The 27,759-nt window shown below is 43.6% G+C and overlaps 1 protein-coding gene across 1 annotated transcript in view; it reads right to left on the bottom strand.

The window, feature by feature from the left end:
- The window catches only part of EEF1A2 (eukaryotic translation elongation factor 1 alpha 2), a 41,527-nt gene extending 18,439 nt beyond the window's left edge, over nucleotides 1–23,088 (bottom strand). The window contains exons 1-4 of the mRNA XM_061631007.1: nucleotides 22,985–23,088; nucleotides 20,437–20,651; nucleotides 4,632–4,811; nucleotides 2,138–2,434 (exon numbers count right to left, since the gene is read on the bottom strand). Coding sequence (XP_061486991.1) covers nucleotides 2,138–2,434; nucleotides 4,632–4,811; nucleotides 20,437–20,580 — 621 coding nt within the window. The 5' untranslated portion in view covers nucleotides 20,581–20,651; nucleotides 22,985–23,088. The remainder of the gene's footprint in view (nucleotides 1–2,137; nucleotides 2,435–4,631; nucleotides 4,812–20,436; nucleotides 20,652–22,984) is intronic.
- Between the last annotated feature and the right edge of the window lie 4,671 nt (nucleotides 23,089–27,759).

Here is a 27,759-nt window from a genome sequence, read left to right as displayed (position 1 = left end):
TTCATGCTGAGCTGTACATATTGGAAAAAACAGAACTTAGACCTGAGTTACAGCCTAGCCAGCTAGCTAACTGTACTGTACACAGCAATGTTTCTATTCCTCCAGGGCTGTTTTCATCCTTTGCCATCAAGTCCTCAAAAAAAGAAGAAAAGTAGCTATTATGATTGTGAGTTTAGCAAGTGCTTTAAAAGAGTAAGAGAGCCAGTGTGGTGTAGTAGTTACAGTGTTGGACTATGACCTGGGAGACCAGGGTTCGAATCCCCACACAGCTATGAAGCTCACTGGGTGACCTTAGGCCAGTCACTGCCTCTCAGCCTAAGAGGAAGGCAATGGAAAACCACCTCTGAATACCCCTTACCATGAAACTGAGAAGCAGAGCAAAAGGAAGTCCAAGGGGTGGAGTCTAACTCTAGTCCATAATACTAAGTCCTAATATTTAACTCTTCAAGGGTGATGTTACTATACAGGCTGTTTTTTTCAGGATCACTTCAGTAATTATAGGGTGATTGTGATCATAAAAAATCCACCCTCAGTCAGGGAAAGTCTTGAGTGAGCAGACTTTTGGGGGCTCTTCCAGATGAGGCTTTTGTTGTGCACTTATTTACTGAATTTTTCAGAAGGTCCTATTCTTAAATTGCTCCTGTTCTTAAAACAAGCTATCATTCTTTAAATGGAGGTTGTCATTGTCTGTCATGTCACAAATTAAAAAGATGATTTCCCCCCAAAATCCGGGGGGAAGGCACAAAGCACAGCTCTAGGAAGGGTGCCGCCCCCATTTGCCCCCCCCCAGCTACAGGCCTGTGCCCAAGGGTTTGTTTTTTAACAGGGAAAAAAACCTTTTGCCATTGCTTCAAGCAGTTGGTTGCCCTCAACAGCCCCTGCAGGCATTCCTTTGTAATTTGAAACACAATGCCCCATGGAAATAAAGCAGCTTTGTTCCCAGGGACATTCTTGTGGGGAAAAGAATCTGCCCTTGGCCTGCCCCAAAATAACCAAATATCACCTCCTTCCATGGAGGACAAATGGTCCCACAGAAGTGGGTGGAGAGGTACCACTCCAGACTGAAGGTAGTAGGTTTTACATGGTTGAATGCTCCTGCTTAGTTTTGTAGGACGTGAGCTTCCAAGTGACTTTGCTTGTTTTCCTCTTCCTTCTTTATCCTTTTTTCCTTTTGGGTCATGTCTTCGTAAGCCTGAGGACAGGGGCTGTGTTACTTTTATTGATGTGTAAGCTGCTCTGGAAGCCTTTCCAGCTGAACACTATAAATACTTTGAAAAAATAAACAAACTAACAAAAACTACAGGCCAAACGCCATTTATCATCTTGGTAAGAACTTGGCCTTAGTAATCCCAAAAGAAAACTATACTGATCACAACTTAAGCATTAACAGTAAGTGATGCCCGAGAGCCATGGTTTCCACACTTCTTAGCCTCAGGCAATCCTTCATGGTTGGTCCACCAAAGAACCCTTGAAAGTTGACCATAGGATCTCAAGGATTATGGTACCAGCGCCCACTCGATGCATACTCATACTGAGTAACGACCAGGTTTGCTGGGTCTACTATCAAGCCGGGCCCTCTGACATTCCCAACAACATCTTGACCCCAAAGCGGGGAAGCCCAAAAGCATAGCCTGAGAACAACAGCACTCTCCCCTCCTGTGGTTCCCAGCAATTGACATTCAGGGCCATACTCAACTTTTAAGTTGAGATCTTATCCCAGTTTGCATCTGTGTTGGAATTGCTTTTTAGTACGTTTTTAAACCTTTATTTTTTTTAAAAAACAGTATGTTTTTAACCTTTTTTTAAAAAAAATATCTTGAATACTTTAAAAAAAACATTTTTAAAGATGTTTTGCTTTAATGTATTTTAAAGTCTGCTTTTACAATGCTTTAAAGTGTTTTTAGTGCTTTTGTTTGCCGCCCTGAGCTCCTGCTGGGAGGAAGGGCAGGATATAAATCAAATAAGAAATAAATAATACATAATAAATAAATACTGACTCCCAACAGTGGAGCCACCTAGTAGGTATTCATAGCCTTATCCTCCATGATGAGAGAAGACCATATTCAGCTGATTGGATCTGGGAGATGCAAATCCCACACAAGAGAGCTCAGCCTGTTCCATCCCACCAAAGACTTACGTTGGGAGACGGCTCCAGCATGTTATCACCATGCCAGCCAGAGATGGGCACAAAGGGAACGGTTGCTGGGTTATAGCCGATCTTCTTGATGTAGGCGCTGACTTCCTTGACAATCTCATCATAGCGTTTCTCGCTGTAAGGCGGCTCCGTGGAGTCCATCTTGTTAATCCCCACAATGAGCTGTTTGACGCCCAGGGTGTAGGCCAGGAGGGCGTGCTCACGCGTCTGCCCATTCTTGGAGATGCCAGCTTCGAATTCACCTACTCCAGCCGCCACAATCAAGACGGCACAGTCGGCCTGGACATAAAAAAAGGCACAGAAGCATTGAGAACCTCATGAAGAAGATGTTGTATGTGCGTGCATACCCACAGCATACGAACTCCTGATGCCAATTCCGTCATTTTGGGATGTCATTTTGCACATTTTCAAAACATTACATAAGGGTAAGTTGACCGTTTCAGTTTCTCTAAGTTTCTCATTTTTCCGATCTGAAATTCAGTTCTTCACATTTCCACTGCATTTTTTTTAAGTCCTCATGAAATTTTATCAGCATGTCAATGAAAACTTCTAATATACACATTTATGTATGCAATTTTGCCTAATATACACATTTTTGCAAAGCAAGTTTCCCTCATGTAATGCATTTTCAATAAGATTCATTTTTATGCACATTTTACACTAATGTTTGTACTTTTGTACACTTTATGAGGCTGGAGAGCTGCATTGCAAAATTTGGAGAACTGCAAATTTCAAAAGATGGCTGTGTTTTGGGTCTATCGCTTCAGAAAATGTGAATTATGTATGTTCACCTTTAAATGCTAAATGAATCTAATTTCTCCCCTATAACTACTTGATATGATCATTTCGGGCTTGAGAGGACAGAACTTATGAATAAATATGAAGCATCCTTATATCAAGTCAGACTACTGCTCTATCTTGCTCAGTTTTGTTTACATCTGGAATGGGGAATTTCTGCAGAGGTTTACACACACACACACACAAAGAGCATCATCCTCCATCTGTCTCTCTCTCACACACACACAGCACCATCCTCCATGCACACGAGCATGAGTTCAAGGACACATTCAAGCCAGGCAAAAGCACTTAAGGTGGGTGTAGAGAGGGGTGATGAGGGGTGTGGTCTGGGGATGAGCACAGTCTGGGGAGAGTGCTGGGGGCCAGATGGAGAGGCTTGGAGGGCGATATTTGGTCACTGGGACTGAGATTGCTCACCCCCGGTCTGCACTGTCAGCAGCTCTACAGGGTCTCAAACAGGGGTCTTCCTCAACCCTCCCTTCTCCAGGTATCCCCTCTGAGGGAGGCTCAGAGGGTGGTGACAAGGGAGAGGGCCTTTTCAGTTGTGGCTCCCCATTCGTGGAATACACTCCTTATGGAGGTCCATCTGGCGCCTTCACTGACATCTTTTCGGTGCTAGGTAAAGACATCTTTTCCCGAGGTATTTGATAGACTGAGATGATATTGTTTTGTATTAATATGCTGCCAAAGTCATCTGTGGCTGTATGGGGGTGGTGGATGTTGTTTCATTGTTTGTTTTTATGGTGTGGCATATTTACTTTTGTTTTTAACAGTGTTGTAAATCACTTCAAGACCTTCAGTTAACAAGCAATAATAATAATAATAATAATAATAATAATGCCTCAAGATGCTGGGGATTGAATTTCAGACTTCCCACATGCACAGCATGTGCTTCGGTTACTCTTCAGCTGTCAAAAACTATTCATACTCAGTAGTCAAGCTTTTTATTATTAGAATATGATTATTGTTCTTCATTCTAAATTTGTACATTGTCTTTAATCAGCAAGAGAGCACTTAATGTCCACATCCATTCCAAATGAACGTGCATGCAGATGCTCAGAACTGAAGCAAGATGCAACATATTTAAAATGTGTGTCTAGGGATAACCAGTTCATTACCATCACCATCTGAGATTTCCCTAAACAAAGAGGTCCATCTTGGTCTCCTATTAGCTAATCCTCTCTTCCTAGTGTAACTCAACAAGTTCCAAGAACATCAGCTTGAGACTTGAAAACTGATAGTGCCATCTTCGTGTATAAATAGTTGATGAGCCTTTGGGGATTTCATTTTTTTCACTCACAGAGTGGGAGGGAAAGCATGCTTCAAATGTATTCTTCAGCATTTCTATTGCCCCTTTCAATGTGCAAAACTTGGTATCGTCGTCATTTGGAGAACCAGATGCAAGGGTAGTTTTTTGTTTGCTGCCCTGGGCTCCTTTGGGAGGAAGAGCGGGATATAAATGTAATTAGCAACAAAGAGGTTTTGTCAGCAAACACACAGCCATTTTCTTCCAGACTCCCAGGTCCACCACTGGTATACAAAGCTAGCCACAACCTATCCAGGAAAAGGATGTCGGTTCTGTGCTGCACTAGGGTTCAAGCAAATGCACAGTCAATGACCCAAGTTGCCATCTGTCCCATGGTCTACGCTCTGTGAGGAAGAACCTTTCCTTTCTCACCTGTGAAGTTCCTGTGATCATGTTCTTGATGAAATCCCGGTGCCCAGGGGCATCGATGATGGTGATGTAGTACTTGGTGGTCTCGAACTTCCACAGAGAGATGTCGATAGTGATGCCGCGCTCACGCTCAGCCTTCAGCTTGTCCAGCACCCAGGCATATTTGAAGGAGCCTTTCCCCATCTAGCAAGTGGCAAAGAAAGAAAAGCAAAATCCAAGTCTGATATGTGCATAGGGCAGCCTTCCCAGCCTAGTATTTACAGGTGGTTTAGACTACAATATTCATTCCGCAGCTGCGATAATCAATCTTTTAATGCGGACCTACACTTTGGAACTCCATACCTATTGACATCAAGAGGCACTTTCGTTGTACTCCTTCCAGCACCTGCTTAAAAGATTTTTGTTTAGATGAGCCTCTCCAAACATGTACATGTAATCTGTCTTTAGCTTATTGTAGATTTTAATTGGGTTTTGAATAATTTCAGATACCTGGTTTTTTAACTGTCTTTTATTGACAATTTTAATGTTTTGTTTTATTTTTTGTAAACTGCTTTGAGGTCTTTTCCCGAGGTCAAGCAGTATATCAATTCTGTTAAATAAATACATAAATACATAAAAGAAGTAAAATTCCCATCAGCCCCAGGGAGCACAGTGGCTTTGGGAACCCCACGAGACAACAAAAGCCTCCCCAATGAATCAAAGCATTCTGCCTCTGATCCTGAAGGAAGCACAGCAGTCATGACTATTATCTACTGCTAGCCTAATCCTCCATGAATCTGCCTAATCCCCTTTTTAAAATGGAGGCCACCTGTCCTGCCTATCGCTGAAGGACTCAGTCAGAGATGTGTCTATAGTTTTTTCTCTTTAAAGTTATAGATACATCAAAAGCAGTGCTCCTCATTAACCTAACTATGCTTGTTAGGAACTTTGGCCCAAAACTAAGCATACAGACTAAGCATACTTCCGTGGCACTAAGATGTTGACTCAGCAACTGGGTCCCCCTCCTGAGTCAGCTTAAGGAGGCTTGGATTGTGCGCACGCATGAAGGCTCTGCCTCAGCTCTGACTGTTGAATTTCCCACCTCAAGCGCCTCTGAGCACAAGGTGGAGGTGGTTTGATCTCCAACTCCCCCTCCAACGGAGGGGGGCTTCTAACAGTCAGTTAGGGCATGGGAAACTGGGCAGCGCTAGGCGTGTGTGCTCTGCAGGTGAGGGCCTCCTGCAGATACCATCTTATCAGGAGGTCCATTCTACACAACATAGGAAGTGGACCTTTCATGTTGTGGCATCTTCCACAGTGATCAACTGGGCATATAAGGGGTAAGACGATATTTCAGGTAATCCTTGTCCCAAGCTGCGTAGAGCTTTCTATACCAAAACCAGAACCTTGAACTTGGCACAGTAGCTAATGAGCAGCCGTTGCAATCCTTTAAGCAGTAGGACATGTTGATGACTCTCTGCCCCAGTGAGCAGTCATGCCACCACATTTTGCACCAGCTGCAGCTTCCGGACCAACCTCAAGGGCAGTCCCAGATAGAGTGCATTACAGTAATCCAGCCTGGAGGTTACCAGTGAATGGACAACAGTGGTCAGGCTATCCTGGTCCAGAAACGGCCGCACCTGTCTTACTAGCCAAAGCTGGTAAAAGGCACTCCCAGCCACTGAGGTCACCAGTGACAAAGATGGATCCAGGAGCACTCCCAGACTACGAACCTGCTCTTTCAGAGGTCATTAGTCTATCTAGTTCAGTACTGTCTACACTGACTAGCAGTGGCTCTCCAGGATTTCAGACAGGATTCTCTCCCAGCCCTGCCTGGTGATGCCAGGGATCGAACCTGGGACCTTCTGCATTCAAGGCAGATTCTCTGGCACTGAGCTTTGGTCCCTCCCCAAATCATGTCTCAGCAAGATTTATATAAAACTATGTGGATCCCTCACCACTCAGGTAACTGAGCTATTATTTTTTCACCAGTCATAGAATCATGGTTTTTTTACTGTATTTGTATCATGGCAGGGCAGGTCTCCATAGTGGTACTCCATATTATCCTTCCAACAATCCTATGGGGTAGGCCAAGCTAAGTGCTGATAGCCCTCTGCAGACATTTGGCTAGCACTAAAAGCTCATTCAAAGAACACCGGGGAGGAGGGGTTTAAACCCTTGCTCAGCCCTATAGCTCACAGGGTGACTTTAGCCCTCAATCACTATGTCTCAGTCTAGCCTCCTTCACAGAGGTAAAATGGGAAAATTCTATGATGTTGCTCTGTGAAAGAATGGCAGAATAGAACTGTGTATATTTGTTTATTACCGTTTCAAAGTACGGGTTAGGGCCAATGTTTGGTTGTAGGCTTACATATCCCAACTAGAACAAATGATTGGTACATGGTTTGTGTACACACCATACATTTAAAGTTCATCCCCCCCCCAAGAATTCTGGGAACTGTAGTTTATTAAGGGTACTGGGAATTGTAGCTCTGTGAAGGGTAAACTACAGTTCCCAGGATCCTTTTTTTGGGGGGGTGCTTTAAATGTATGGTGTATAGGTAGCCATGCAATCAGGACTGAGAGAACGTAAGAACATTAAAAGACCCTGCTGGATCACACCAAAGGCCCACCTAGTCCAGCATCCCGTTCTCAGAGCGGCCAAAATGAAATGCCCCAATGGGAAGCCTGCAAGCAGGACCTGAGCTCAACAGCACTCTCCCCACTTGTGACCCTCAGCAACTGGTATACTGCTTCCAACAATGGAGGTAGAATGTAGCCATTGTGGGTAGTAGTAGGGATGGAAAGATCTGTCCGTTTCGGTTCTCTCAGTTTCTCTTTTTTCCAATGTTAAATTCAGTTCTCTACATTTCTACAGAGATCTGCGATTTTTTTTTTTAAATCCTCGTGAAAATTCTCCAACATTTTAGAACAAGTTTCTCCAAATAAACACATTTTTGTAGGCAGTTATGACAAAGCTACACATTTTTGCAAGCCATTTCTCATCATTTCATGCCTTTCAGAATGTTATTTTCACTCATGTATTCATTTTTATGCACACTTTCTCCTAATATATGCATTTTTGTAAATGTTGTTCAGTTGGTGAACCGCATCCCAAAATTCTAATCAATATGATTTTTGAAGGATGGCTGTGTTTCGGTTGTCATATTGTTTTGGAAATTGCGAATTTGATAAATTCTGCTTGAAATGTAAACTGAATTGAAATTCTCACCCAACCCTAGTAGCCACTGATAGCTTTATAATGTAAATGTACTGCCTTCAAGGCGATTCTGACTTATTGCGACCCTATGAATAGGGTTTTCGTGAGGCTGAGAGGCAGTGACTGGCCGAAGGTCACCCAGTGAGCTTCATGGCTATGTGGAGATTCAAACCCTGGTCTCCCAGGTCCTAGTCCAACACTCTAACCACTACACCACACTGGCTCTCCGATAGCCTTATACTTCATGAATTTGTCTAATGCTAGTTTAAAGCCATCCAAGTGGCTAGCCAAAAAAGAAGGTTTTAATATGTTTTGGACTGTGCACGCTCCTGTCCACTCCCAACAAGGCTAGGAAACAGTAGGGACATGAGAAGAGACTGTACTTTAAGACTCCAATCCTAACTACAACATCCCAGTGAAATCAGTGAGCCTTTCTTCCAAGTAGACATGCCTACAAACAAGTTATAGGTCTCAGGGTATGGTCTGAAGACACATGAAACCACTGCCTTGCTAAAGCTAAGGAGGTCTGGCTCTGGTTAGGGCCCATATGGATGACCACCTGCGAAGCATAAGTATGCTACCTTGTATGCAGACAGAAGAAAGGCATGCAGGAGCCTAGAGGTTGCCAGTTAACAGTTAGCATCACGGGCCTCCACTGGGGGGAGGCAGTTAGTGTTTAAACAAGCAAAATAATCGGTGTAAATTAAACGTTGTTAATTTACCCTCATAATACACCTTTCAAAAGCAACGTTTAAATCTTGGATTGCAATAGAAAGTTGGAGATGCCTTATGCTATATCTAGAGGTTGTCCCGAGAGAACATAGGGTATCCATTAGGAAGCATGGAAGGCAGACACATTCTGTAGGCAAGGCCTGTGATGAGAGCCACAGAGACAGTGGCCCTGTATCTTGTCATACCAAATTAATAACATTTATTTTGTTCTCATAAACTGGATCACTGTAATCTCTGAGGAATAACGTGCCCAGCTTTGGTTCTGGAGTAGGCCACAAAGCTACATAACAATATGATTCCTTCCTGTCTCTCCCCACCACAATTTCCCTATATTCCAGCTCCTCATACATTCTGTAGGCTTGCCTTTTTCATAATGATGCAGTGCTTTTTTTGTTGTAAAAATGAGGTCCTGGTATCCTCACTTTGTTACAATTGCTGTTGGTAACAGCACAAAATGGTAGCCACAGGCAGCAAGAAAAAGAGGTGATGGTACTCTGTACTGTTGAGTCCTGTCACACAAAAGCGATGGTTTTATGTCTATTTGTTTCTAACTGGTTTGTGGATTTTAGTTACTGTTTTATCTACAGTTTAATTTTTTGTAACCTCTTCGACCTAGCAGTTATAAATCTTCTGAAGAAAAATAAAAATTCCGCACCCACGCAATCCAAATTCAGTGTCAAGAAAACAGGATCTTGTGGTACATATGAATTATGCACACAGAATGGATGCGCACATGTTTCCTCATTTTCTATAAACTATCCATTGCCGTATAATACACAAACCTAAATTCGTTTAACTATCTGTACTGCCTTCAAGTTGATTCCGACTTATGGTGACCCTATGAATAGGGTTTTCATGAGGTTGAGAGGCAGTGACTAGCCTGAGGTCACCCAGTGAGCTTCATGGCTATGTGGGGATTTGAACCCTGGACTCCCAGGTCTCAGTCCAACACCTTAACCACACCAAGCTGGCTCACCCTTATTTAACTATCTAGTAGACTATAATATCACAAACTGGACTATAATATCACAAGGTTATTTATCTTATCACATGTAAGGGGGAAATCAACATAGTAAAATGAGTGAAGGATGCTTAAGCTGTCTCCAGATATGCCAAATCAGTTAACTGAACCTTAATAAGGGCCTAACAGAACCAAACCGGGATAAACCAAAACTCTTGCATTGGAATGTAGCCTTGATTTTGAATGCATAACATCCACAATCAGGAACATTATTTATGCTCAGGATGGCTGAAACTGTTTGTTCCTTGGCCCAGTGTGACAAGTGGGTGGGGGCAGAACTCCTCCTGATCTGTAATTAACAAATATTTTCCCACCAAGCCCCCTGTACAGGCAAATGACGATGATAAATTATCAAGACTAATCAACTGATACACTCCCTACATCAGACTAAACTGGTACGCTCTGACTGAAAATGGGACGCGCTGGATTTTGCTGCATCATGCTTTCAAACGACAAGCCTCTATTTAGCAGACATTCACAGCTTTCACCCCTCTTTTCAATTGCCTATATTCAATTACCCGTAGGGATTGTAGGCCAGAAAACGGGAGCTGTATCTTCTAGTTTAGCACAGTAGCGGCTCTGTTGCAGAACTTGATACATCTCAAGTTGGCTAATAAAAGGAGCAGTCAAATTGTTTAATACCACAAAGGAATGATTTTTTAAAAAAGCCTTCCAAACTGTTGCTATCTCTGTTCTTTATGCTAAATAACCTTTCATTTTGCAATTCTTTTTTAAAACCTAGTTAAACAGCACCTTTGAAAATCTTATGAGAGCCAGCCTCCATTTCCTCCTACCAAGCAATCGAGTGAAAAGGAATATCCTATCCACAGCCCTGCAAGAGAAAATGGAGGCTGAAAGCACAGGCAATTGGCTATTAATAGCAGTTTTACATCCCTCTGCCTGTTCTGCTGTGCCAGGAAAGGTGGCACAAGGTCTGACTGATTTAAAGAAATGGCAGCTTATTTTAGAAGAGACTAGATCTTGCTATATCTTTATAGCTGGCAAAGATCTCTTGCTTAGATACCATTATCTAGCTAGAAATATCAGCTCAAGACTAAAAAAAAGCAATTGCAGCACTGGTGACCACATTTAACATTTTCAAAACTGCAGCTTTAATTTATGTATTGTGAAATATTTAGACCTCATGATGATGTGTTTAAGTCTGAATCTATCGTAACAAAAAGGTCCTCAGAACCAAACCATTTTTTCTACTCCTGAAACTATTCTAACAGTTATGTCTATCTATTTCATTAATTAATGTATTTCATTTAGGAAGCCTCATCTTGAATGTTTTTTTTTTTGGGGGGGGGAGGCTAACAGAACATGTAAAATTCACATTTATCCTACTAGAACTGATATATTCTGTTAATAACAGCTAAAAATTGAAATTAAAATCTTCAACTTGCCTGAACTAGTTTAATCTAAAAAGGTCAGCTCCAACAGGACTGTTAAACGCTTTAAAAATACGCTCACGCTGACTCTGAAGCATTTCTAAAGCAAAAATGCATCATAGTTGTGGGGCTACCACCCTGAATGCTTCCCCCCCCCCATATACAGAAAGACTTAAGAAGCTGTACATGGTTCATCATGAACAAGTTATCAGTTGTACCTATATCTGACAGACATATCAGAACTCTAGATAAATGATAAATGAGTTATACTGAATACGCATGAAAGCACTATATGAAAAAGATGTAACTGTTAAACAGAGGGGGCTTAGTTATTATTTGATATGAATCTAAGCAAGCAAGAGAGCATACATTGAGGAAGCAATGGAAGGCAGGCAGGACTGACAAAATAAGCACACACAAAGGTGGAATAAAAGCTTAGATAATTGTTCTCAGTGCTCAGGATGGTAGGGGGGTATCAGAAAAGCTAGCGTACTTTTTGACCCGTTTGCTTTATTATTATTTTTCCAGGCTAAGGCACTGATCCACTGATTCAGGGATCAAAGACCATTTGCAATTTATATGCGGCCCATCAAACATTAAGAACCTGCCGTTGGAAATAATATACCAATTGTCTTTGGGGATGAATGGTAAAGAGGGTGGACCAGAGGAGAATTTACTTAGATGCTGCCCTCGGTTGTTATATAAGGATATGTGGCTGTGGGTTTTAATAGTCATCATCAGAAAATGATATCTCACTTTTCTATGCCCGAAGACTCATTTTTGGGGCCTGTTTGGAACATAACTAGCAATCGTGAAGAAAGGCAAAAGAATTTAGGCCTGTACATATCAGTATTATGTACCATTTTTAGGTGGCCATGTACATTCCACATTAAAAATGAATAAAGTCTTGCACCAACATGGAACAAATTCTGTGATCCATTTAAAATACATTTACAAAAATGTCTCAGTCCACTCCCTCTGGCCTCTTTAAGATTTGGCAGCGCACTGCTTCCCATTTATTTCAAAGCCTATCTTAACAATCTTAAGGGCTAGAAACTTGCTATGTTCTACAAAACAAGCAAGAGAAAAAGAAGCTGAGGTTTGCTGAATTCACAATCTACCATCAGATCCCATGTTCATGCAGTGCAATCACAGAAATGCAGAATTCACTTAGCTTTTATAATCATCTTCCTATTTGCTACTCCCAAAGGTAGCGTACAGATGGGAAGGACATGTGTGGGAGAACTGGAGAAATTTGGGGGCACAATACTCCTCATCTTTGGGATGAGAGGGCAAACAAGTGCCCTCTTTTCTACCAACCCCCCCCCAATACACACCTTGTAAATTCCTTGGGGATCCTGATCTATCATTCATACAGCTCATTTAACCTAGCAAACTATTTATCGATCTTATTGTAATCGGCCTTACAATAATCATGTGAGGTAGGCGAGAAGTGGCTAACTTGAGCCTTGCATGGTCTACGTTTTTACATATGTACTGGAATCCCCACAGTCTATCAAAGGGTCTTAAATTTACAGAGCAAGAGCACACACTCAGGTTCTTTTGTGGCAGTGGCAAGGATGTTCTCGGACTACCGGATGTTGTTGGATGACATCATCTCTGACTACTGCCCGTGCTGGCTGGGATTGATGGGAGTTGCAGTCCAACAACATCTGGACGGCCACAGGTTCCCCACCTCTGTCTTGCGGTTTCGATTCTGCACTCTTGCTTAAGAAGCCAAGTAGGGCTTTGCAAGAGCAGACCAAGGAGGTCCATCTAGTTTCTCTCGTTTTAATGTAAGAACCTCAGCAACCAGAAAGCAAGTGCTCCTCTGGGAATTGATTAATGAACACGCCAGGACATTCTACTCTGCCCAACCCTGAGAGACATCTGATTATTTATTACAACTATTTACTGAGCACCATAAGCATGCATGGCACTCTACCATGCAGGGGTATTACCATTTGAAGCTGACACTGGGGAGACAACACAGAAAGGTGATAGAAATGCACACAACCTGTCTGAGAGTGGGGAGAATTTAGGGAGGAGTACATCTTTTTTTCCAAGTCTGAGACCAGAAATGGGTTTGGGAGGGGCTCACTACCTGAGTATGCTCGATGAACCACCCCTCTCAAACCCTTGGTCACATCCATCCATACCACTCATTTAAAGCGCATTCACAGCACATTGCTTCCCCCAAAGAATCTTGGGAACTATAGTTTGTTATGGGTGCTGGGAACTATAGCTCTATGAAGGGTAAACTACAGCTCCCAAGATTATTTGGGGGAAGTTGTGTGCTTCAAATGTGCTCTCTCCCTCCTTCTGCTTTGTCCCCCTCCCCCTGGGGAGATTCAAGAAGGGGGGAGAGCAGAGCAGGGGGAGATTTCCTCTTCTTCGCCCCACTCCTCTGGGAGAAGGGAGGGGAAGATTGCAGGGAGAGAAGTGGAGAGGTTAAGAGGGAGAATTTCCTTTTTTCCTCCTCCTCTCCCCACCCCAGTCCCTCGCAGTTCCCTACTTGTTATTCCTATTTTAAAGGCGCACCACTGAGGATAAAATAAAGGAATCAGTGAAACTTAAGACCAGGGTCTTGGGAGGTCTTAGACCTTTTACTTGTTTGGGAGTAGGGTCCCAGGAGGGCCTCTATGTCTCCAGCATCCTGTGAGCCAATCAACATGAAAGGGAAGCGTGTTAGCCACTGAGAAGCGTCTTCTAACATGCTTCCTTGTCCTTTCTTGCTGATTGGAGCCAATCAGAGTGAAAGGAGGTGAGTCAGCCACTGAGAAGACTCTTCTCAGGAGGCAACACTCTCCCCTTTCATGCTTATTGGTTCCTAGGGGTGTCAGTTGTTGTGGAAGAAGGCATTAACAAGGATCTCATTCTCAACCTAGCAATAAAAAAGGGGTGATGGTGGCTGTGGCTAACATGAAAGGACACTGCACTTCTGAATTTGCCTCCACACTACTGCTCAAGACTGCTGCCTGACAACCTTATTGAGTTTTGATCCTGAGTTATCTGCACAAGGTTTGCAGGTAAGTTATACAACCTGGGCTGTTTACTGAGCATTCGTTCTGATTTGTTTGCAGGGAGGTTATATGGCGACATGTCAAGCAACTGTTATCCTGCACTTTCCAGTGCATTTTCCTGTCACTTTCCTTACTCCAAAAAGTCATTTTCTTTTCTTTTTTGAAGAAGCAGGTTTGTTGCAGAAGAGTGCCAAAATCCACATTAACTGCACAACCTGAGTTTGCCAGTATGCGACTGAATCTCACCCCCAAAATAGTGAGCGCACGGAGGATGGGGAAGAGCTGCAGTTCAGGGGCAGAGCATCTGCCTTGCATGCAGAAGGTCCCGGTTCAATTCCCACCATCTCCCAGGTAGGGCTGGGGAAAAGGCCCCTGCCTGAAACCCTGGAGAGCTGCTGCCAGTCAGTGTAGACAATACTGAGCTAGCTGGACCAATGGTCTCACTCAGTATAAGGCAGCTTCCACTGTTCCCATGAAGCACCCTAAGAATACAATCTACTAAAGAATTATAAAGCACCCCTGAATCTAAAAGTCACAATAGAGTAATTTGTAATACCTTTACTAAGACCAACTAAAATGTCACAAAGTTCTAGTCAAGCTTTGAGTTTTCCAGAACTGTTTTTCAAGCTGGATGTTGAGCAAAACAATAAAACAGTATTTGGCTATTTTATTTTATCTGTTTTTATAATGATGTGAGGATTAATGGTTTCATATTGTTGTTTTTATATACTGAGTTCTGCATGACGCTTAGAGATTTTACACACTAAGCACGTTATAAATGTTTTTAAATTCAATTCAGTTAAATAAGGGGTCAGGGCACAATAGAACAGCCTTCCCACCTGTAGTTTGGGCAAGAGCTTCGGGCTCATCTGCACAGTGGTTTACTGTGTTTTTGGTGCTACTTGCATCTCCTTTTAATTCTCATGGTTCACTTGATGTTATCAGCAAACAGAAGCTATCACACAATTCCCCCCTTGTAAGTCTGTACTAACCCAATATGCTGATAATATGAAAAGTGGAGGAAAAACAATCTCCACTGCACTGTGCTTCTCCTTGCAAACGCTTTGCTCCAATGCTTTTAGGAGGGTGTATCAATCCACGTCCACTATCTCACCCTCCCTTCTTCCATTTAATTTCCTGTGGGCTGACAACCCAACTTCCGGCTGCTGTCCTCCCTTCTGCCGGCCTTTTTTATGCTGCTGCAAACAGTGCTGTTATTTTTCTTTCCCCCCTAGCTTGTGTGCAAAAGCATAACACTGCTCAAACAAAGATGAAGATTTCAGCTATATCATACCAGTGAAAATACAAATAATCGCACTTTCAAGTTTGTTTTTTTGTAAATGGAACCTGCTGCAGCTGGTAGAACAAACTGAGCATGCTCGGTTGCCAAGCAACCAGAGAGTGGAAATGTTAAATTAGAGGGTGTAGTCATTAGGAAACTGTGTGATTGATCCTTCCACTCAGTGTGAACAGAAAACACTGTTCAGCTGGCACTGAGCCCTTACTGTGGACGGTGCAAATAGAAAACAGAGGTAAAAGCAGTACGAAGTAAAGCTCCTACATGGAAATGCTCTTCTAATGGACTAGACTCATTGTCCAGTGCCCAAGGTATGTTTTATACAAAAGCAAAAAAAAAAAAAACCTGCAGATACCAGTGTGGTCAAATAGGTGGGAAACTAAGAGAATGACATGGAAAACAGTCATGGTGGTGTAATGGTCAAGAGTGCTGGACTTGGACCTGGGAGACCAGGGTTCAACACTACTCTCAGCTATGAATGTTACTGGGTGACCTTGGGCCAGACACTATCTCTTAGCCTAGCCAACCTCACAGATGAGGACAAAATTAAGGGGAGGGGGCTGGAGAACCATATTATGTTGCCTTGAATTCCTTGGAGGAAAGGCTGGATATAAAGATAATAATCATAAAATACAGATTCCATCAACCACAATTAGAGCTAGTTCTGATATTGCATTCTGAAAGATTTCCCATATTTTGTTCCTGGGTACAGATTAAAGGGTGGGTTTCAGTGCTACATAGACCCATTGAAATGAATAATTCATTTCAATGGGTCTACTCTGAGTATGAGTTAGTTGAATACAACTCAAAATCTCAAATCGGGACACATGGAAAATCATAACCAGGCTGTGGTCTGATGGCGCATGAGGCCAGCACCCTGCTGAAGCTAAGCAGGGTCAGGTCTGGTCAATGTCTGGATGGGAACCCACCTGGGAACCATATGTAAGCCGCCATAGAAAGGAAGACAGGGTATAAATGTAATAAATAAATAAATAAATAATTGTTAGAGTAGAAACAAAATGCATCTTGCTGTTTTTTTAATCTAGAAAGCTCCTGCTGTGTTCATCCACACATCCCTACTTCAGACGCTACACTGCTCACGCAATGACCTCTTGAGTGACCAGTTATTTTATGACTTGGCAAGATACAGTAACATCTGCCCAAATTTTTAAGGATCTCTGTTACAGACTTTGCAGCACCCTCACAAAACTATGCTCTCTGGGTTCTTCAGAAGAAAGTCCTGATAGCTGAGCCAGTTTGAAACCAGTTCCAATCTCAACTATGGTTATGCCCTAAATTAGATTATGGACTCATATTTAGATAGCATTTGATGTAGATGCCAACAGACTGCAGCTGTGGAGCCATCTGCCCATGGAGAACAGCTGCTCCTAAGAGAGACGAGGAACCTGTGGCCAGATGTTTATGGAAAGGCCCATAACTCACTGGTAGAGCATCTCCTTTGTATGCAGAAGGTCCCAAGTTCAATCTTTAGCATCTCCAGGTCAGCTGGGAAAGGTTCCCTAACCCTTAAGAGCCACTGCTAGTCAGTGCAGACAGTACAAAGCTAGGTGAGCCAATGGTCTGATTCAGTCTAAGGCAACTTCCTAGGTCCCTAAGTTGCTACATCCACACAACATATTTTAAAGCACTTTTATGCCACTTTAACAGTCATGGCTTCCCGCCAAAGAATCCTGCGAAATATAGTTGGCTAAGGGTGCTGGGAATTGTAGCTCTGCGAGGGGTTTCCTAACAGCCCTCAGCACCCTTAACAAACTACAGTTCTCAGGATTCTTTGGGGCAAGGCATGACTGTTAAAGTGGTGCAAGAGTACTTTCAATGTATGGTGTGGATGGAATCCCATCATCCCTGGCCATTGGCCATGCTGGCTGAGGCTGATGGGAATTGGGAGTCCCACAATCTGGAGGGCTCCCTGTCACTGTCCTTTCTGATAGACTAGGGGTGGCATTAGACACACAAAACAAATATATTAATCATAACTCTGAAAACATCATATTATCTTCATACAGATGTTCTATCACCGCTGCACCACCTTCCCTACTATTCCTTTTGTCAGTCGCTCATAGGGATGGAGATATCTGTCAGTTATGGTTCTCTCACTTTCTCATTTATCCAATCTTAAATTCAGTTCTCCACATTTCTGCAGCAGTATGAGGATTTTTTTTAAAAAAATCCTGAAAATTCTCCAGCATTTTAGTGAGAATTTCTCATAATAAACACATTTTTGTAGGCGGTTTTGACTAATGCACACATTTTTGCAAGCCATTTCTCATCATATAATGCATTTGTGCATGTTATTTTTACTCATATGTTCATTTTTATCCACACTTTCCCCTAACATATGCATTTTTGCAAACATTGGTTGGCGAACTGCATCACAAAATTTGGACAAGTGCGAATTTCAAAGGATGGCTATGTTCAGTTCTCATATTTTTTCAGAAAGTGTGAATTCGATAGATTCTGCTTGAAATGCGAACTGAATCAAAATTCTCACCCATCCCTTGTCACTCATCTCTCTCCCAATCCTTATCCGTCAAAGGTGGGCTGTGATCTGCCTGGGCAGGGACAGAGGGTTTTTTAAGCCTTCTGAATGGTGCAAAATACCATCTAACTCTTAGGCAGTGGCAAATATCTTGATTCTTTCAGATCAGATGCTTCCCAGAGGCATCTGGTTGGCCACTGTGAGAACAGGATGCTGGACTAGATGGTCCTTTGGCCTGATCTAATAGCCAGGCTCTTCTGAGGTTCTTACGAAGCAATAGACTCTACAGGCTAAATATGAAATTTGGCCCATCACCCATTGGGAAAGTGCACATGATGCTGTTCATCTTACAACTTCTGTGGTTTGCTAGCTCCAGAAAGGTGGTTTCTGGTAATGGAACTTGAGCCTGGCTGGGAAGGAAGACACGACAGCCATGCAAGATGCCTCTTAAGAAGAGTAAAATGGAAGAACTAAGGATACGGAACAGGTCTTTTTCTAGGTTTGCCAGGCCTTGGCTTCCAGGACCAGCTTTCAGTACCTGGACATGTAACACAGTGATTCTGAGCATGTACAGAATGCATTCCCCTCGCAAGTGAGCAACTGCAGCCCAAATATTCTAATGTAACGGCAGTTACAATTTCCAGGTCAGGGAGTGTGACAGCAGACAGGTCTTTTCCCCAGAAATTAACCACTGAGGCGGAGATGAAACAACAGCTGGCAGAAGGTTCTTTCTGACTGTGATACTTAGCTCTTACACTTAAAAAACAACAACTTTGGCTGTCCTTGTTCTTTCAGGAGACTCTGAAGATGAGTTGGTGTGTGTGTGTTATGCTCAGAGTCTGACTGATCACCACATCCGAGAGCAAGAGGGAAATCCCAACAAGGTCACATTGGGAAGCAATTTTGCAGGCTCTTCCATTTCTTTAGCTCTTGTTCTCTAATCACAAACAGCCAGTGTGGTGTAATGGTTAGAGTGTTTGATGATGACCTGGGAGATCAGGGTTCAAATCCCCAACTGGCCATGAAGCTCACTGGGTGACCTTGGGCCAGTCATTGTCTCTCAACCTAACCTACCTCACAGGGTTGTTGCGAGGATAAAATGGGGAGAACCATGTTTGTACGCCACCTTGACCTCCTGGGAGTCAAGGTGGGATATTAATGCAATAATGGATGGATGGATGGACTGCCTTCAAGCTGATTCCGACTTATGGCGACCCTATGAATAGGGTTTTCATGGTAAGCAGTATTCAGAGGGGGTTGACCATTGCCTTCCTCGGCTGAGAGGCAGTGACTGGCCCAAGGTCACCCAGTGAGCTTCATGGCTGTGTGGAGATTCGAACCCTGGTCTTCCAGGTCGTAGTCCAACACCTTAACCACTACGCCACGCTGGCTCTCAAATGCAATAATAGAATAAATAAATAATCCTGGAAAGTGAACCTGCCTTATACCAAGGTAGATCATGAATCCATCTGCCTCAGTATTGTCTAGTGACTGGTAGCTGCTCTCACAGGGTTTTAGCATTAACTGGAGATGCCAGAGATGGAAGCTAGGATATTCTGCATGCAAAGCATGTGCTCTGTCGCTGAGCTATAGCCCTTCCCATTTTGACACACCGTGGTCTGTTATTGTGCATGTTTATCAGGCAGCGAGTGGAGGGCAATGCCTGGACGATTCTGCATTTGGGAAGAGAGCTGAACCTAATACCCTGGTCTTTTCCATGACTATGATCAGGGGTGGCACTGGGTGCAGAATCTCAAGATTTCATTTAAAAAAAAATGTTGGTCTTCATTGATGCAAAAATATGCTTGAAAGTGAGTGGGGGGGGGAAACTGTTCAGAGATCTCAGGAGCCACAGATAGATTGGGAATGGGGCTTTGGAGGCCTAGACAGCTCACAATAAATTATGGAAAATAAGACATTGTGCAAATTTGCGTAATTCACAATTCTGCTTTTGTTGGCACAAAACTGGGGTGTTCTGAACATTTATTATTGTTGTTATTAAGGGCTTGAGATTCATTATTATTATTATTATTGGACTGTGATTTTGCAAGGGGAGCGCATCAATGCAAGCATGAGGCACAGAAAAGCAGTGGTTTCCTTCCACCCTCCATTGTCAGAGGTCAGTTGCAACTAGGAAACTCACCCTTAGTAGCCATTCTAACAACAGGAAGATCTTAAGAGTTCCATCTAACTCAAAGAGTGAGAATATACTTACAGAGACCCACAGAGGACCTGGGACCATGAATACAAATGTTATCAACACACTTATGCATTATTAGGATACATGCAAGTGTGGTTAACTAGCAACTCCAAAGGAAGATGGGGAGTTGACTTACTGCAGGCCCAGAGCCATCCATTATCAGCTCCTTCCCCTATTTTGACCTATCCTCTTCAGATACTGAATGGGAAAGGAAAGGGGGGGAAATAAAAAGCAGGCCAGGAAAAGATGTTGCGATGAAATTTAAAAAGGAACAGATGAACAAAAGAAAGCAGAGGAAAACAAGGTAGAAAAAATACAGCAAAGACTACTCTAGGCATGGGAGGATGATTAGCAGATGATGGATGCTTTTTCTTTCATCTCATACTCTGTTCCAGACAGAAAAGAGAAGGGCAAACTTGAAGGTCAAATTGCAAGTGAGCCTTACCTCCGCGGCTTCTTTCTCAAATTTCTCAATGGTCCTTTTGTCGATGCCTCCACATTTGTAGATGAGATGGCCAGTGGTGGTGGATTTGCCGGAGTCCACATGTCCGATGACAACAATGTTGATGTGGGTCTTCTCCTTCCCCATCCTTCCTCTCGGTTTGTGCTCAACGGCAGCGAAGGGATGGAAAACTGAGCAGCGGCTGCGACCGGAGGCTGCTGCAGAGAAGAGGGCAGAGGAGGAGGAGGAGATCAGGAGCGTCACCATGAGCAACAGGGACACAACACAAACGCCAGCTATGCAACACACACGGCGGCCTCGTGTGTCCCATAGGCATTGTATCTGGGGTTTCCTCTACGCCTGTCCTTTAGGCATTAGATCTTTTGCTGGGCAACAGCAGGGTGAATGTAGGCCAGACAGAAAGGGGATTTTCTGTCTGTGATGGCAGAAATCTGTCCTGACATTAGCTGAGAAAGGAATCCTTTTTTTCCGTCTCTGTCCTTGCACCATCCCACTGACATCAGTGTTAACCATAATGACCCTGTGAACCAGAGATGCCTGCATATCTTCCTGCTTACCAAAAGCTTGCGTTTTGGAACTGGTAAGCTCATATGACTCCTAGGCTTCTCAAAACCCTTTCCCCACCCTAAATAAAACACTCTTAAGGGGAAGGGCTGTTTTCATTCCACCATGCCTGTTCACCAAGTATTATCTGTGTCTCCCCCCACTGTCCTCCCCAAACAGGTATAATCTCAAGCCTCCTCCATTCCACACCCTGTGATTTCCTACTCTTTCTTAAGCAATGAAAGCAGAGAGGTGTTCAGATCCACCTTACGAAATTTCCCAATAAGCTCATCTTTGGAAAGGACAATATGGTGTCCACAAATGGAAAGAGCCAGAAATAGCTTCCCTAGAATGGCTGAACAGGAATCTGGCTGTGCTTAAAAGGCTCAACCGGCAGGGGGGAAGGGAGCGGAGAGCTCAGCTTTCTTCCATACACCAAAATATAACATAAGCAGATATAAAAATCCACTTCAAAATCTTTTGCAAAATTGCACTGCGCTGCTACAAAAGGGGGCTCTGGCCTCTACAATAAAAATCTGACTCCTGCTCCTATACATTTTCTTTTTCAAAACAGAAAAAAGAAGCGGTCCAAACCGGTGTAAAATCGATTCCACCAACTTCTGGTTTATGTTTTAATAATAGCAAAACCTACCCTACCTGCTTAGGGAGGTTGGAAAGGAGGAAGGGCATATGAGTCAGAATACTTTTGGGACATGAAATCTGGTGTATCCAAGCAGGCTTTGCAGATCATGCACCCTTCCTTCCCCAAGTTGCACATGTATCTCAGTTAATAAGCCACCATCTCTGGTTCCAGAAGCCTCTATACATGCAAATAAATCCCTGCCTCTTTCTGCAGCTCTTACTTCAGGGCACAGGGCATGATGTCACTGAGCACAAATATATATTTATTTAGATACTTTGAAGGGGGGGATCTCGAGATTGCCACCAGTCTTGGTCACCTACCACCCACATGTGGGATCTAATCAGCTAGAAAGGCATGCTCCCCACACCATCACCACCACCCTTTGCCACCATGGGTTATTTTTAAAACTGAATGGCCCAACCTAGGCTATTTCAGATCCCCTCCATAGGCTAAACAGAAATCTCTGGTGGGTAGAATGTCTACCGTAATAAATTCAGAAAAAATGCAAAGCAAGCTTGCCCCCCCTTCTCTTTTCTTTCACTGATTCCCTCCTCCCCTAAAACAAAAATGCAAAGTATTTTTTAAAAAATTCAAGGCGATTTTGCAAATTTTATAATCTGGCTGGGGTTAGGGCAATAAAGTCAAATCCAGGCAGAGGGAGGATTTTTGCCTCTATCCCCTCCCCTAAAATAAAGGGTTTTTGTTTTTTTAATAGTAAGAAGGGCCTAAGTGTGTAGGAGGGCGCTGGGGGCACATGACAATAAAACGGGGAGAGGGGATGACAGTGCAGTAACCTTAGAGGCAGAACTGGCAAACGGCGTCCAGAAACCCGATCTGGAGTCCGGTTGTGTCGGAACGCTAATAGACTGTCTTAACCCGTTTGGATCCTGGACGCTCCCGACTTAACTGCATTAGGGATCGCGCCCTGAAGCCAGCGCGCGCTCAGGTCCCCGGCTCTCCCCCCCCCCCGACTTCCACAACATCACCTGCGCAACTTGGGGGGGGCAGATGTAGACAGAGATGCCTCCCTTGGAAACTGCGCGAAAAACCAGCTTGCAAAGAAGCTCGTCTCGATTTGCATTGCAAACACAAACCGATGCCCGTTATTTCTCCTCTTTTGCAAACAAAAAACAAAAAAACGGGGGGGAGCCCTGCCTTTTGCAAAACATCGATCACCCACCTTTAAAAAAAAAAAAGCTGCAGCCCAGATCGCTAAGGGCACCTGCTCCAAACCCACCCACCCCCATTTTGCAAGATATCTCTCCCCCCATCAACAACAAAAGCAACGGGGGGGGGTGAGGATTGTGAGTCGTTTATTACAGAGCAAGCTTCAAGAGCTCTTACCGGCAGCTGTGGTCTCAGACAGCAGAGGCTGCTAGCTTCGGCTTGGGCAGCTTTATTTCGCCCGGAGGGGGTCCACCTATTGACGGTGACGGCGCAATGCAGTCAGCCCCCTCCTCCTCCTCCTCTCCCCTCCCCTGCGCACTACGGCATTGCGGTACAGAGAGAGAAAGCGGCGGAGGGGGGGGGACGGGAAGGGAGGAGAGAGAGAGAGAAGGCGGGGAGGGCGGTAGAGCAAAGTGGGAGCGAGGGAAAATGCAGAAAAAGGATGTGATGATGATGATGATGATATTAATATAATGTATAATATAATTTAATATATTAATACAATTATATTGTTATTATTAGAATATCTATTATTATCATTATCCATCTTTCAAAATATGTCTTTATTTAGATCCCATTTAAGGATCGCTCCCCATCAAATATCTTGCCGTTATTTCCCCGTAAAAAAAAAAGGGTGTTGGGAAAAGAAACACAATTCCATATGTATAAAAAAAGGCATATATAAATGCTTTAAAAAAAAAACACCACTATTTCATATGTAAAAGCAAGTTGAAATTCAATACTGCAGACACAGACTGAGATACTACAGAACCCAGTGGGGCTGTCGGGTGAGGCTAAACGCTGGAACATTCACGACAAAAGGGAGCACTTTTTTTCAGGAACCACAGAGTTAAACTATGGAACTCGCTGCCTCAGGAGGTAGTGGTGGCCGCCAGCTTAGAGGGCTTTAAAAAGAGGATTAGACAAATTTATGGAAGATAAGGCTGTGAATAGCTACTAGCCATTATGGCTATACTCTATCTCCACTGTCAGAGGCAGGATGCTTCTGAATTCCAGTTTCTGCAAACTTCAGAAGGGGAGAGTGTTCTTGAGCTCAGGTCCTACTTACAGGCTTCCCATGGGCAACTAGTTGCCAGTAGTGTAGTGGTAAATTCAGAAGTGCAGTGTCCCTAGATGATAGTCACAGCCATCCCCCTTTCTTTTGCTGCTGTGTTGAGAATGAGGTCCTTGTTAATACCTTCTTCCACAACAACAGACGTCCCTAGGAGCCAATAATCATGAAAGGGGAGAGTGTTAGCTACTGAACAGAGTCTTCTCAGTGGCTGACACACCTCTTTTCACTCACATTGGCTTCAACCAGCAGAAAAGGACAAGGAAGCATGTTAGAAGACTCTTCTCAGTGGCAAACACTCTTCCCTTTCATTATTATTCCCTTTCATTATTATTGGCTCATAGGATGCTGGAGACATAGGGACCCTGCTGGGACCCTGCTCCTAAAAAGGTAAGGGGTCTAAGACCACCCAAGACCCCGGATGACTACATATGAGCCAACAGTGTGATGTGGCTGCAAAAAAGGCAAATGCCATATTAGGCTACATTAACAGAAGTATAGTTCCCAAATCGCGTGAAGTACTAGTTCCCCTCTGTTCAGCACTGGTTAGGCCTCATCTTGAATACTGTATCCAGTTCTCGTCTCCGCACTTCAAGGATGCAGATAAACTGGAACAGGTTCAGAGGAGGGTAACAAGGATTATCAGGGGACTGGAAACAAAGCCCTATGAGGAGAGAGTGAAATAACTGGGCCTGTTTAGGCTGGAGAAGAGAAGACTGAGGGGAGATATGATAGCACTCTTCAAGTACATGAAAGGTTGTCACATAGAGGGTCGGGATCTCTTCTCGATCGTCCCAGAGTGCAGGACATGGAATAATGGGCTCAAGTTGCAGGAAGCCAGATTTCGACTGGACATCAGGAAAAACCTCTTAACTGTTACAGCCATACGACAATGGAACCAATTACCTAGAGAGGTAGTGGACTCTCTGACACTGGAGGCATTCAAGAGGCAGCTGGACAGCCATCTGTCAGGAATGCTTTGATTTGGATTCCTGCATTGAGTAGGGGGTTGGACTTGATGGCCTTAAAGGCCCCTTCCAACTCTACTATTCTATTCTATTCTTCCCCTGCTGTTGCCCACTGTGAGAACAGAGCACTGGATTAGATGGGCCACTGACCTAATACAGCAGGGCTCTTATGTTGTTGATTATGATGATGATGTTGTTGTTGTTGTTGTTGTTAATTACATTTATTATGCACCATTCATCCTAAGGTCCAAGGGCTGGTCACAACAATTTAAAATACAATGTTAAAACCAGTTTAGAATAAATTACAACCACAAGAATAGGGTGGGTACTAAAAATATACATCTCAGGTGTCAAAGGCCAGGGTAATAGGTGCACCTTCAGTGTTTGCCAAAACCTGTATAGTGAAGGTGCCAGATTCACCTCTGTGGGGAGGGGCATCCACAGCTTAGGGGCTGCCATAGAGAGTGCCCTCTCCTGGGCCACCACCACCCCACTGAGCTTCTGAAGGCGGTGGAACTACCAAGAAGGCTCCCTTTGATGATCTTAGTGTTCTTACGAGAGAGAAAGACGCTTGTATTAAAAACAATGCCTTGTTACAAGGTTAATCTGGCTACCTTTTAGTCGATTTTAGTCAATTAGACCTTTCTAGCCAATTACATTTTTAAAATAAATTAATCAACCCATTTAATTGATTAAACATTTGTGGTCATTATAATACCTGGCCCAGGATATGGTCTGAAGTCACAAGGCCACCACCTTGCGGAAACTAAGCAGGTGTAGGTCTGGTCAATGCCTGGGTGGGAGACCACCTAGGAGGCATATATATGTCACCTTAGGCCCCATGGTGGACAGAAATGTAAATGACCCAATCCTGTGTAGCTGCCTTGTGCATAGCTTCTCCTGCTGTCCTGACCTCTGTCGTTCTTTCCTCCCCTCCCTTTTGTTGACTCCAGGCCCCTCCAGATGTCCTTTTTTAGAGTGCATTCATGATGACTTGTACTCCTGATGGCATTGGGGTGGTTATACACAATCCCACTTTCAGTACTGTTTACGCCTGCAAACGTTTCAGGGCAGATACGCTATAGTGCAAGAGTGCCCCTCTTGACAGAAACAAGGCAGTTGCATTGGGGAAACATTGCAAAATAACTAATAAAGAGGAATGATGTGGGTGGTCCAGGATAAATCCATCACCAATGTACTATTATTGAGCCAATAATATGTTGCAGAGCACACAGGCCAAAAAACCCACAAGTCTAGAGGGGCTGAAATTCATATGGTCTGCTGAAATTCATATTGTAAGCTCTTTGGAGCATGGACCTGTCTGTTTTGCTTATATTATGCCATTAAAGGCCAGCCATGTTTGGTGGTGCATTGGTAGTAATATAATATATAATTAAATGTCATCATCTCAGACAATATGGGTAAAATAAATTTAATTGCTCTCTAATTGAGCCAGGTGTTGGAGATGTGGGATGCCTCATGCTATCCTGGTCTACTGGACATACAAAATTGCCTGTAACTTCTGGATAGGAGCCATACAGAGAATTGACCTTACTCTACAAGCTGTTTGCAAGCTGGCTTTCATTCATATACTATCAGTCATCTGAGCCTTAAACCTTCCAAAGATGACCTGGATTAGACAGGCAGGCAGCCCTAGTACACAGGCAGTCCTAACAGCTTGGATAGCTGCCACACCTTCACATAGACTCAAAGAGCTAGAAGGGGGGTTATCTACTCCAATCCCATGCTCAATGCAGGAAACCGAGCACTAGGACACCCCCCCAAAGCAGAAGACTTTTCAACTTCCACTTGAAGACCTCCAGCAAGGGAGGGCCCACCATCTCTCTTAGTCAGGCGTGGAGAACCTGTGGGCCTCCAAATGTTTCTGAACTACATCTCCCATCATCCCTGGCCATTGCTCATACCTGCTGGGACTGATGGGAGTTGTAGTTAAGAAAATATCTGGAGAGCCAAAGGTTCCCCACACCTGCTCCAGGTAACTGGTTCCATTGTTGAACCGGTCTTATATTAAGGTGTTTTTCCTGACAGCAGCCCAAATCCACCCACCTGCAACTTTAACCCACCCAACCTAGTCATGTCCTCTGGAGCAGCAGAGAACAAGGCTTTGCTGAGTTTGTCACTTGTTCTGTGTGAGAGCCCTTCCTGAAGAGGGCCACCATGTCCCTGCTCAGCCCTCTCTTCTCCAGACCAAACATTAGATGGCGCTTTCTACCAAGTCAGACCATTGGTCCATCTAGCTCAGTACTGGCTTCACTGACTGGCAGCAGCTCTCCAAGGTTCCAGGCAAGGGTCTCACTTCTAGCCCTGTCTGGAGATGCTGGGAATTGAACCTGGGACCTTCTGCATGCAAAACAGATGCTCCACCACTGAGCTACTGCCCACCATACTCAGCTCCTTCAACCTTTCCTCAGAGGACTGGCTTTCCATTGTGTTTGTGAACTTCCCCTTGAAGGAATACACTTTTTGAAACCATTTAATATCTTATTGGTGAACTGTACAAGTTCATTACTTTTGCACATTTTAAATGAAACTTTCGGTATTATCTGTAACCAGGAATGTTGACATTTTGACTTAGTTTTGGAGAATATGAAAAAAGATGCATCTTAATGACTACAGTTGCTCTCTAGAAAGGGATAGGCATGTATGTACCTATTAAATGTTTTTAGAATATTTTTAACAGAAACTATTTTTCGAATGCTTTTTTAAAAACTGTTATGTTGTTGATGCATTTGCAGCCTTCAGTTCCTTCAGGAAAAAGGGCGGGATATAAATTGAAATAATAATAATAATAATAATAATAATAATTGCATGTACTAAAAGCACAGAGACTTGGTTACAGCCCAAAGGACAACGTTAGACTGCACACAGCAAAAGTCTTAGCACATGCATTG

This window comes from Rhineura floridana, chromosome 6 (genome assembly GCF_030035675.1).
Source record: "Rhineura floridana isolate rRhiFlo1 chromosome 6, rRhiFlo1.hap2, whole genome shotgun sequence".
Taxonomy (NCBI): Eukaryota; Metazoa; Chordata; class Lepidosauria; order Squamata; family Rhineuridae; genus Rhineura; species Rhineura floridana.
The sequence above is the reverse complement of the archived record's forward strand: the minus strand, read 5'-3'. Positions and strand labels throughout refer to the sequence as shown.